The sequence below is a fragment of the Sorghum bicolor genome, chromosome 2, assembly GCF_000003195.3.
Source record: "Sorghum bicolor cultivar BTx623 chromosome 2, Sorghum_bicolor_NCBIv3, whole genome shotgun sequence".
Taxonomy (NCBI): Eukaryota; Viridiplantae; Streptophyta; class Magnoliopsida; order Poales; family Poaceae; genus Sorghum; species Sorghum bicolor.
The window spans coordinates 58,097,476-58,111,016 of NC_012871.2; the positions used below are offsets into that span (position 1 = coordinate 58,097,476).

The 13,541-nt window shown below is 40.8% G+C and overlaps 1 protein-coding gene across 1 annotated transcript; it reads left to right on the forward strand.

Moving 5' to 3' along the window:
• Positions 9,035-13,541, forward strand: LOC8056228 (annexin D5). Its single transcript, XM_002460138.2, has 7 exons — positions 9,035-9,411; positions 10,784-10,929; positions 11,160-11,378; positions 11,863-12,078; positions 12,164-12,253; positions 12,916-13,119; positions 13,200-13,541. The coding sequence occupies exons 1-6, from the start codon at positions 9,336-9,338 to the stop codon at positions 13,117-13,119; spliced, it is 951 nt and encodes a 316-aa protein (XP_002460183.1). The 5' UTR covers positions 9,035-9,335; the 3' UTR covers positions 13,200-13,541.

The following is a 13,541-nucleotide window of genomic DNA, read 5'->3' on the forward strand; positions in this document are numbered from 1 at the left end:
TCTTTCGCGCGGCCGTTATTATACCCTCCCCGAATTTGGAATTCCTCACGGCGCTGGACTAACGCAGGTGGGCCGCCCCAGGACGCGCGTCGATGTGAGTTTGACACGTGGGACCGAGCGCGGGAGTTGAACGGCCGGTGCCGGATGTCAGTGTATGGAGCAGGTTATGTGGGGAGTTTTTTTTTTTCTAGGCGTTGCTATGGCACGTGGCGAGGTGTGAGTGGAAGCGTGGCGGACGAACATTGATGGTGCATGCGTGACCGAAGTGGAGCAGGTCTATAGGTGCTGGTGAGGTTTGATCCCTGTGGGTCCCGGAGCCGTGGTTCATTGTACTCCCTCCGTCAAAAAAAAATTGCATGAGTGCACTCACAATGCAGACTCTATCATAGAGTCTAAAGTTATTTATTATCTCGAACAATGTGGACTTGGAGTCAAATAAGACTTGGAGTTTTATTTTTTCTACCTCTTTCTTCAATAAATACGGTGCCACATCAGCAAAATACCATAAATAATATATAATTAATTGTCTTAGACTCTATGATAGAGTCTTGCATTGGGAGTGCCCTGACCTGATCAAGGACAAGGTGATCTCTATATAAGCTCAATAATATTGATTGGGATGTATGTGCTGCGGATGCAGCGGAATAGAAGGCCTTGTTTAGTTCACCCCGAAATCCAAAAAAATTTCAAAATTTCCTGTCACATCGAATCTTACGGCACATGCATGAAGTATTAAATATAGACGAAAACAAAAACCAATCACACAGTTTGACTGTAAATCACGAGACGAAACTTTTGACTCTAGTTAGTCTATGATTGGACAATATTTACCACAAACAAACGAAAGTGCTACAGTTTCGAAAACTTTTCAGTTTTCGGAACTAAGGCCGAAGTAGGCATAGGGAACAACCTTTGCCGCTTAAGGTTGTTGTCCAATGGGTAACTGATCTTGCTTTTGACCTACAGCAGGTGGGGAACCATCAAAATCCTGCAAGGAAAGAAGCAGTTCCACGGTGGGAGAAACCGGGGGCAGGCTAGCTGAAATACAACATTGATGGAGCTTTCTATGATCGGGGCAACGGTGCTGTGTTACGGGATGAAAATGGAATTTTTGTTCGGCCCAGTGCTCAATCGTATGACCACTGTCTTGATGCTCTTACTGCTGAGGCACTGGCAATGCCGCGATGGCCTCTGTATGGCTCGATATATCAACACCCATAAAGTCTGGCTAGAGACAGACTCTCAAAAGATGCTGCGTCTATGGCAGGCTAGCCCAAACCAACGGTCTAGCATTGAGGCAATCATGGTGGAGATTAGAGAATTGAGTAGTGTTTTTGAAGAATTCAAATTTACTTATATAGCTCGCTCTTGTAATGAGGTAGCACATACTATAGCTAAGCAAGTCGCAGGTGATACACGGTTCGGGTGGTCGTCATGTGCCCCAGCCTGTGTCACGCACCTGATGATTCGAGATTGTAATTCTGCCCCAATTGAATGAATGGAGACCAGTATTCACAAAAATATGTAATCATAGGATCAGGCACACATACCAATGCAGCTATCAAAATTACCAAAATGCCCCTGAGTTTAGGGCACAGTCCATAGTAAGAAGCTTCTGGTAGATACGATGTGGAAAGAAACGAGGGGAGAGGGTGCAAGTAGGTCCTATCTGATCTTATCTGATTGGAGAGTGTATAAGATTGTATTTTTTGTGGGACAAAATTTAAACTCTAGGTTTGCATTTTTAGGGACAGAGGGAGTAACTGTTTTCTTTCTATTTTATATCAAGTTTTTCAATTCAAAATATATAATAACGAACATCAATGGACAAACAAATTCAACTAGTCACAGTACATGAAACGAATGGTTTAGAACGTGGATCATTATGGGATTATATAGAATTGTTAGTGAGGATTAGCTTTATAGAGATATGGATATGGATATAGATATACATATCTACTCATTTAAATGAATAATAACTATCATATTTTCATGAAAAATAATGAAATGTATTTCAAATTTACACAAGTTTTGTCTATAATAAAGTGAGAGTGAATTATAATAATTAAAACGAGACTTCTACCTAAAAAGATTCAAAATTCTATATCTACTATGGGTAGCACCTAACATGCAATCACCCAGCTATTTTCGTGACCTATTTATTTCCTTCGTCCTGTAATATAATATATTCTAAAAATTTTAAGACAATTTAAAAAACAATTAAATAACGCTTGCACCCATGGACTATTCCAACTAAGAAGTTTTCTCCTAAAAACATGATTTTCTTTTTTAATAAATTTTTGCCAAATAATGCATAGTCATTACATAGGTCCTCTTCGGATCACGTAGCTAATAGCTAGCCAGCTAAAAATTAGCCCAAGATAGATCTAGTCCATCCAAGCAGGGAGCTAATTTGGTCTAATTTTTTGAATAATTTTTCAACTAGTTACTAGCCAACTACTAGTCAAACTTAGCTAATTTGAGCTCATTTTTAGCCCACTCTTTAGCCCATCTAAACACATTATATTTCAGTATAGTTTTTAGAAGACACAATGTACTATGTTTTAGGGTAGAATGTTATTGAATAAAGCGTGGTCATTACATAAAATACAGTATATATTAGTAGAAATTTTAAAATTCACAATGTACTGTCAGTGGCGGAGCCAGAATTTAAACATAAAGAGGGACCATTCGAACCGACAATAATCATACATGACAAAATACATATATAGTCAAAGTATACATAACAACCAAATAAAAGGATTGTGTTATAATACGAAAGAAAACTTAAAACTAGAAAAAATATTTAAATTATTTTAGAGAATTAATTATCCCTAGGTCTCTAACCTCATGTGACGATCAATCTAATTCTTGGGCTAGGAAAAAGAATCATTAATAATAGGAATACTAATTTCAAATAATATAGGTGTTAATGGAGATCAATTTATAAGGAGGGTAAACAAGAAAGCATAGTTATTTTTAACTTGCTAATTAGAGTGTTATTATAAGAACAAAGGAGATAGAGAAAATAACAGAAAGACTACTTCTTAATTATATAAGATACTACAAGTAATATGGAATATAACAAGAGACTAAAGTACAAATAATATCATTAACTAGTTAATTAAAGTATCACATATTAAATATATATATATATATATGTTAATATTTTCTACTATCTATTTCTTATAATATAAATAAGGAGTAAAAAATTATTGCGTTGTGGGGGGGGGCACGGCCGCTAAGGATGCAAGGTGGGACAGGCTGCCGCTCCAACCCACTGGGTTACCTGCGTCATCAACCCACACGAGCCCGTAAACTGAACCCACTTAGATACAGTGGGCCGCAGCGTTTGACCCACATATTACCAACGGCAACCCACATCTCGTGTTGGTGAAGGAACGCTTGATGAGCACCCACACCTCCGTCCATGGTGGGTTCGTGAACGTCAGCAACCTCGCTCATCACACCACGCGGGTCGTCGCTCCTGGCCACCAGCTTCCCACGGGACATGCTCTTGGCAATGGTCAGCTCCAGCGGCATCAGCTTGTTGTCCTTGTCTAGGCAGCGGACAACGCGCTGTTGTGTTGGTGCTGCCACTTGATGTTAAAATCAGCGAGCGGGGTGGCGTCGTTGGGGCTATGCTAGTACTAACGGCTTATGGCCGGCCGGTGTGCCCAACTCAGCGAACGGCTAAGCACCTGCATCACCATGAATGCGCTGGCCCAATCCAGCCTAGACATGGCTCGTTGAGGAACAACAGGATGGGGTCATGAATAATGTCGGTCTCGATCGACACACGTCGGCACTCACCTCCGGACCCCATGGTGCCTCTCATCGCCGATCATGGTGTGTCAGCAGCTCGGGCAAGGCCGAGCTGGTTGCTGAGTGCGTTGACGCGAGCGCACTTGCAGTCTGCGAACAGCGCCGAGGGAAGCAGACCTCTGCGGCAAACAACAACATCTCTTGCAGCGTCAGCATCAAGTACAGCATGTCACGTAGATTGGATACGAAGATAAGTGGCCTAGCATAACCCGCATCTTGCCGCGTATATCATGCGAGCGGTTGCGAGCTCGCCGCATTAGCCCATGAAGCTTTTGCGGCTTGATGGACATGGGTTGGGTTAGCCGCTGCCGCCCCACCTGCATCCTTAACGGCCGCTGCTAGCCCCCTTGGCTCTGTCAATGCGTACTATATTTTAGATAGAGGGAGTATGTAGTACAACCATCATATTTAGTTGAGGGACACGTTGGATATTCTGGTTGCTTCCTACTTGCCACTTTGATGGCACATGTTCCTTCTCTCTGTCTCATCAATGTCTTCCTCTCTCCTCCAACTAGCACCGCGTCACATGCCTCTCTCGCTCGTGCTCATGTCAAACGCCCCATGCACACATTGCCTATCGACCTCACTCTGTGTGCCCATGCCAGAGTGCATTCCACCTCTCACAGACCCTCCCACATGCTAGCATGACCATCATCTTCTCTCCCTCTTGTCCTTTTTTCCTGTGGTTAGAGAGGGCGCTACGGTGGTAGCCCATGGGCTAAGCAAAGGCGAGGACATGTATATGGCACAGCCGCACAGGTGAGGCACGCAAATGAAGCAAGACGAGATGTAAGGATCTAGGTGGCGGCTACAAGGGGAATGATATTGCCAATTAAAATTTCTACAAGCTCATAATAAACACTAGACAAAAGGTTAGTACCAAAGAAGACCCTAACAATTCTACTCTAGCTAATGTTTTGCTATCCTAGGGGGAACAACAACATATACATAATTCTAGTATCAAAGAAGTAAACTAGCCAGACTATATGACACTAGAATTGAATAGCAAGTAATGGAAGAGTTGGTGAGCAATGGCACATGAGGAATGACATAAGATTTTTTTTCGTAGTTCGTTGACTTACTAGTAATATGCATCCACGTTGAGGTGAGTCATAGGATCAATGCTTCTCTAAAAAGACTCAACCACGCAAGGTTGCCTCCTCCATTTGAGGGTTTGGTATCTATGTCACCTCAATCACAAGGCACTCTCAACACCTTTGATCCATTAAAGTTGCCCTTCACCTACTCCGACGGGGATGAACACAAGAGCTCGACACAAATCACTTTGAAGCACCTCACAATCTTTTCAGTTTGAGTGTTCGTATATAGTCCCACTACACCAGCAAGAGTAACAAGAAAATCTCACAACAAACTTGAACTCTAGTGCCACTCAATGCAATCCCTCAAAATAAATGCACTAGAATCACTCCAATCTCTCTAAAGATGCAGTCACTAGCAAGCAAATGGAAGTAGAGGGTTATCTGGAGCTCTAATATGTGTGTGTGTGTGTGTGCGCGCGCGTGTGTAGATATCAGTTAGGATGCCATGCATAGCGAGGCCCTCTATGTATAGCCACATGCCAAAAGAGGCATTGGAAACTCATTGAACCTTTTCGACCTCATCAGAGAGCTCTAGTGCCTCACTAGAGTTCACCGTCAGAGCTCCCCCAATGGTAACTTGCCACTATGCTCAAACTAGTTGTTAAAGCTCTAAATGTTAGTGCACACCAAAAGATAAGATGCATGTGTTTGAAAGACAACTCAGGTGGATCGTTGTTCTGCGCTATATCTCTTTGGTGCCCACCAGAGAGCTCCTTTGAGTGTAAAAACACTCCACCAAACTCCTTTCTCATACCTTTCCAAATCGCTAACTCTATTAGGTCTCCCACATGATGACCAATACCTTTAGCTCTGAGTTAGCATTTTGTAAATATTTTTTTCAAAGGTTTTCACTTGTACTAACCTCGCCACTCGATCCCAATGCACATGCAAAGTTAGATCACTTAGAGTAGCACTAGATAACCGCATTTGCAACTTTTTTGAGCGAAGCATTTGCAACTTAAACTACCCCTTTTAGTAATACAACTATATATCATATCGATTCAGCCATTGTTACTTCTCTAATCATCTCGTGGCAGGTGAAAAACAAAGCCTTATGCACATAACTTTGCCTTCACGTTGTCTTTCACTCCATTGCCTCTCATCTTTGCTTCCATCTCTTCACCTTGTTAAGCTTTTTGCATCACACAGTCCATGACATCTCTGTTATAGCCCTTTATTTAGCTCAGTCTTGCATGTCGGCTAACCTTTCATCTCACATGAAGAGTTCTTACCAGAATTAAGTTAATGTTGCAAGGTTAGTGCTAGTGGTCTTATATAACACGTTAGGTGTTACAATAGGGACGAAATCATCCACACTAGAGAATACTCCTATAAAATGCATGATAAGTCCATCTCTAGATAATTCCCGGATGATGTCGTCCCTTGCTCATGTCGTCCTCTTCCCGTTTCCACCTCCTCTCGTCAGCAAGGGCGAAGGGCTCAATCTGGCTCGATACCTTGATTTGATCGTGAGTCCTCGTCAAGCTTGTAACTTTTTTTTAGTACCGGCCGTCATGGTTGCAGCTGTTTTGATATGAATAATGCAGGTAGAAGGTTACTGTCGGAGAGGGGGGGGGGGGGGGGGGGGGGGGGGCTGACGAAACATTTTGGCTTTATGGGCCTGACCCTGACCTTGTCGTGTTGGGCTGAACGTTTGGTTCACCTAATCTGGTTTGTCACCCAACTTAACCGGCTGCGATGCACGAGGCTACAAGAACGGGTCCAAGTCTTCAATGTCCTGCACGTACTGAGTAGTACAATACAAAGAAAGGCTGGCTGTTGGATCACCCCACACGCCGTGCTTTGTCTAATCGGCCACGTTTAGCTTGTGCCTATCTGCTCCAATGCGAATCAGTCTACCGCTCTGCTCCTTCCTTTCCAAGATAAAGATCATTATAGGATGTGTAAGTCAAATTTTTTCAACTTTGACTAAGTTTATAAAAAGTACATGTAATATTTATATCTCAAAAATAAGTTTATTATAAAAATATATTCAATGATCTATCTAATAATATCAATTATATACTATAAATAATAATAATTTTTTAAATATATTTGATCAAAGTTAAAAGTGTTTGACTTTTTGGGAAGCAATAATGACATCTATTTTGGGACGGAGGAAGTACGCACACAACAAGTACAACACTTCAACTTTGATGAATGATATGGGTGGTACAAGAGTATGCAACCACACGGGCACATTACTCTGCTGGATTCATGTGTGACTGCAGCACGGCCATATGAAAAGCGGCATGTCTTACCATATATTAATACTCTCTATAGAATAGAGTAATTTTATTTTTAAGAACATCCCATGGAAATATGTGGTGTATTCTTCTATAGTAACTAAGATACAATATAGTAATACGCTCTATGAATAACAATTTTATTTCTTAGAAAGTTCTGTGGCAGCGCATGTTTTTTTAGTTAAAAAGAAGAAGAGATCTAGACTCAGCAATACGACAGAGTAGGATAAAAAAAAGCCTTAGGACAACAAGAAGCAACAATAACAAAGGTATCAACTAATAAAACAATTATAACAGCCAGTTGGATTAGGGCACTCACAACACAAGACTCTATCACAGAGTTCAAGACAATTAATTATATATTATTTATGGTATTTTGCTGATGTGGCAGCATATTTATTGAAGAAAGAGATAGAAAAAATAAGACTTCAAATCTTATTTAGAGTTCTAAGTCCACATTATCCGAGGTAATAAATAATTTTAAACTCTATGATAGGGTCTGCATTGTGAGTGCCCTTAGGACCTCAATTTGCACTGCTTCCCAACTCTAAACTACTGCACCACTCAACAACAGAGATCTAAAGCACAAACACTCCACAAGCACCATATGTCCATATACCTGCCGATTACTGCGCCATATCAATACTCAAACTACAGAATATTTTTTTACCTAATCGGGTGAGATGTAATTTAAACGAACAGGAATAATCAAGATATGGCATGCCATTGATTTGTTTATTCATTTACACTAGCCTCAACAAAAATCAGTGGATCAAAAGAAAGGTATCTACTATCAATGAGTCCATGTGAGCAGTATATTTGCATAAAGTGGATCAGAGTATATCATGATAGATGAAACCACTCAAAAAGTACATGTCCGTTTACGATCACACAAAGCCCAACCTAGTCCATCCAAAGCATCACCCTACCATATAGAGAAGGACAGAGGGCAGACTAGAATGAACTTACCTTAGCTCGGTATATCCAGCTTGATCCATCGTTTGTCTAGGAGGTTTACCTAGTCTGCCTTATGGCTATGTTTGGATACCCTTGGATCCATAAATTATAAAAGGTGAGGGAGGTTGCTTTACAGAGCAAAAATTACTATAATACCAAGGGAGAAACAGTGAGGTGCAAAATTGTCTTTTAACGTCAAGGCCTTTTGTTTAGTTCTAAAAAATTTTTACAAAATTTTCAGATTTCCCGTCACATCGATTTTTGCGGCACATGCATAGTGCACTAAATATAGATAAAAAAGAATAACTATTTGCATAATTTAATTGTAATTTGTGAGACGAATCTTTTGAGCTTAGTTAATTTATAATTGGACGATATTTGTCAAATACAAACGAAAGCGTTACAATGTTCATTTTGCAAAAAAAAATTAGAACTAAACAAGGTGCAAGAAGCTAGGTTCTCTTAGCTTCCCAGATTATGGGATCTAGGATTTTGTAGCTTGTGTAAGCTGCATAAAAGTTTAAGCCAGCTTCTACATTTTATCAAAATCCAAACAGGCCCTATATACTCAGGGTGCATGTTCTTCACACTTCACTCTCCTGCCGCTCAATTTTGTACTGCATCTGATTCAACTCGTCCGTAAAAGTCGATTGCAAAAATGATTCTTGCATGTTTTGGCTCCTCTAGTAGTGTACAAAATCGAACCATAGTCTACATTCCTCGGGTCGGGATTCTTGCATGTTTTAGCTCCTAGTAGTGTACAAAAATGATCCTTGCATGCACAGGATTTCTTGGTACTGGTTCATCAGAGCTGCTGTCCATGCCGAAAGCGATGACGCGATGTCGACGGAGCTGCAGACCTAGTAGACATCCAAGCTTAACAGGTGCTTAACAATAACCGAAACCAAGGGCAACGCAGACAGGGCAGGGCAGGGCCTCTCCGGTTGGCAAATGGCAACCCGAACCCAGTAAAGTCCGCGCCGTGCCGTCCGTTGAAGCGGCCACGTAAACGACCCGGACGGCTTTGACGCGGTCCACGCTTTGCTCCTCGCTAGAGCCGCTACCGTCGTCCTCATCCTTTTTAACGCAGCAAAGCGCGCACCAAATTGCACCTACCCATTTCGCTAATCTCCCTCCACGACCACGAGCCGACCAAATCGAATCGAATCGCGGGGCCGCGCGCACCGCGCAGCAGCGATTGCCGGCGATGGCGAGCCTCACCCTGCCGCCGGCGCCCCCGAACCCACGCCAGGACGCCATCGACCTCCACAAGGCCTTCAAAGGTCCGCTACGCCACTACTTTCCCCACCTCGGGTTCTCGCCCAAATTTCCGTCTGCCCCCCCACAATCCGTCGGGGTCCCTCGCGCGGCGTCGTTGTTCGATTTTCGTTTTCGGTCGGATATTGTGGCTGAATGAACACGAGATTATGATATGGCTATGGGGGGCGGAAACCATCGTTGCTATTTGGTTGCCTGGCATGCGAGTTTGGGGGTGTGTCGAGGAGAGGAGCTGGGCGAAGCTAGACTAGAATTCCCTATTCTAGGGGGGCTGGCCGGACTGGGCTTAGACTCAGATGGCAGATTGGGAGGTGGTCGAAGAGGGTTCTTGTTATTAGAGGCTTATATTATATAGGCCATTGGATATTTCCTTGAGGGAGATTGACTGCAGTTGCTAGGTCAGAAATTGGGTAGCGATTGGTCTGGATGCATTGATGGCAATTCCAGTGATTAAGACATTTTTTGTTTTGTCTGACTACAATTTGGGGTCAAGTGGGTATAATGGATTAATATAAGGGCAAGTCACGTGTGGGTTCGAGCCTTGAATAGTCTGTTCTTGGGGTCAAGTAGCACAATTCTGGCAGGCAATATATTCCACATGTCTACTAGATAATTAAATTAGTGTACAGTAGCTGAGGGAAATGCATAATAACTATAGGGCTCACATATCTAAGATTTTGTTTTTCAAGGGAAGTATGGTGTTGTTTTGTATGCTCTAATATTTGTGATAAGAATTCTTTAGCTCGCTGGTATGCAAGTTGATGTGTTTGCTAATTATTTTATTGTTTTGTTCATTTCTATTCTGTTATGCATTTCCTTGCCATAAACATTCCAATTTCCTCACAATATCTTAAGAGTGCTGTGCACCAACTGCCGAAACAAAAAGCCAAAAATCAGGTCAACTGTTTCTACCCTTCCACGATCTTTTTTGTTACTGACATGTATAATCCATCTGCTCTTTCCATTTAGTCTTTCTGACATTCCATGGATTAGAGATGTGACTTTGACCATTACTTGTAACTTTAAATAACTAAAATGTTGTAATTCTCTATGTGTTACTTGGAACTAGTAATTCAAGGTGCTTCTTTTGTCTTGTATTTTTATAACAAACAGATTTATAATCCTTTATTTTTTCATCAACAAAATTGAAACTTGTTTATAGTGAGTTAGTTTGATATGCTTGAATGACAATAGCTGTTGTCTGCAATTGAGCATAAATAGTCGAACTTAGACATGGAATTGAATTTCAGAAATTGAGTGTTGTGCATACTTTGATGTTTTTACTTAGATATCAAAGTTTTTTTTTCACTACTGACTTGTAGGAGGTGGTTACATGCTGACTTTCTTTATATTGTGTCTTGGTTGATGGATTTCCAGGGTTTGGCTGTGATAGTACAGCAGTGATAAACATACTTACTCATCGCGATTCAGTTCAGCGTGGACTTATTCAACAGGAATACAGGGCTATGTATCATGAGGAACTCTTCCATCGTATTTCATCTGAACTCAGTGGAAACCACAAGGCATGAAAAGTTCTTGAAAGATTCTTCTCTTTATTGAATAATCAAATCGTTAATCTAGCTGTACCAATATGCTTTATCAACTGTACTCTATATTCACCAATGAAAACTGATGATTAGGAATCAAAATCAATTAGCTAAAAATGTGAATGTGTTGCTTCAATCATGTGTTTATGTTTAATTTATCAAGATCGGTGTGTTAAATATGTTAACTTTGTTTCATGTGGCTCCAGAAAGCTATGTCGCTGTGGATTCTTGATCCTGCTGGACGTGATGCAACTGTTTTGAGAGAAGCTCTAAGCGGTGACACTATGGATCTGAGAGCAGCCACTGAGATTATATGTTCCAGGACACCATCACAGTTGCAAATAATGAAACAGACTTATTATGCTAGATTCGGTACTTATCTTGAGCATGACATTGGTCACCACACATCTGGCGATCACCAGAAGGTCCTGATCCTTAGTACTTAGAGTATCTGCCTTACATTTGTTCTACTTCGCCCCATACATGATGATACATGAAAGACACTTAAATTACTCATTTTATTCAACTTTTAGTATTACACTGACCAGCATTAGGAAGGTGAATATTTGGTTATAATTTCTTTGGAACAACTTCCATGTGCTGCTAAATGACTGCATAATCTGCCATTGTGAGTCTAATGTCTATGAGATATCCTCACATCTAATGTCTGTGTTGTACGACTAATGAAATGCCCATTCTTCATTGGCATATTGCAATTACTGATGGGAAGTTGCTTCAGTTGCTTTCCTGTAGTCATTTATGCCTTTTTACCTAATGTACAAAGAGATATGTAGCATGAACTTCATGTGCTGTATGCCAATCATCATTTTTTTATTAGTAGTTAAATCTGTTCAATTTAAATTGCACTTTTTCTGCCAGAAGTAATTAACGATATAATGTATATTTCAGCTTTTACTTGCCTATGTGGGGATTCCACGCTATGAAGGTCCTGAGGTTGATCCTACCATTGTGACACATGATGCAAAGGATTTGTACAAAGCTGGTGAGAAAAGGCTGGGTACGGATGAGAAGACCTTTATCCGTGTTTTCACTGAACGCAGTTGGGCACACTTGGCATCTGTTTCTTCTGCTTACCATCATATGTATGACCGGAAATTAGAGAAGGTAACACTTCTGTTCTGTACACTTCTGGAATAAGCATTTTTTTTTATTCTCTGGAATTTTTCACAGTGTTCTTTATATATGATAGGTTGTCAAGAGCGAAACATCTGGAAACTTTGAATTTGCACTTTTGACTATCCTCAGATGCGCGGAAAACCCAGCGAAGTATTTTGCTAAGGTACTGCACCCATGCTGTTTTCAGTAAAGAAATATTGTAGCTTTTGAAATTCTGTGCAGGCACCATAGGTATATAAAATCACTGATTGTTTTAGAGTCAAGTTATGTCTTGCTGATAGCCGTAGCCAACAGCTGTTCTTCTTTCTCATGAAATTATAATTTAACATTTGGTGAAGCAAAGATCACTTGTTGATATGACACTGATATAAAGTTTGCTGTACCATCTAGAGTTGATCTTTGTATATTTTATTTCTTATTTTAATTATATGTAAGTTGCCACCATTCCAAAGCGTTATTTTCTGCTAATGCTGTGAAATGAGCATGTTCAGGATTGCTCATCTTTGGTGCCCATGAGTCCCCTCCTAGACTGTCCTAGCTGCCTTTTTCATTTGGCTCCCCAGTATCTTATGGGAATGCTGCTGCCCTGATAGAATATGCTATTACCATGAGATCACATGGTGCTATGTTTTATGTATGCATGTTACTTTCTATGCAGATTTTAGGATAGCATCCTTGATCAACTTTTACTTTTTAACAAATCTTGTAATCTTTGTTAAACCTCTTATGTTTACCACTGTAGAATCTAATGATAGTTTAAGACCTCTGTTTTCTTAGTTTGATACTTGCAACATGACCAATTTTCTCTTAATGACATGAATACAGCTCTTACGAAAGGCCATGAAAGGTTTAGGCACCGATGAGAAGACACTTACAAGGGTCGTGGTGACGAGGACTGAGATTGACATGCAATATATCAAGGCAGAGTACTTCAAGAAGTATAAGAAGCCATTAGCTGAGGCTATCAACTCCGAAACATCAGGAAACTATCGGGCGTTCCTTCTTTCACTTGTTGGTCATGGCCATTAGGTTCGTTCTCTGGCACTACTGTGATTATAGCATTTTCAAATTGATCTCAAATTCACTCTTGTTTTCCTCTTTTTTGTCAGGCTATGTTTCGACCATGGGAGATGATATTCCATCGATCCACCCTAAATGCAGCGATCTACCGGGAAAACTTATGATGTTGCCATTTATCTGTCGTGACTCGTGGATTCGTCTAACTGCCACATATGTGGTTCCTAGTATGCTTGTCTAATGTATTTGTGTATATATTTGGATTGAAAGTGGGTTTCTTGTTGGAAAATTCTGGATGGAGCACTAGAGCTGTTGCTGGTCACGGTGGGCTTGACTTGACTTGTCTCTATGACACCAATAATATTATGTAATGTTTGTGTGTGGTCATTCCATTTCTTTCGTCAGCGAATCAGTTATTATATTGTATTTTGCTA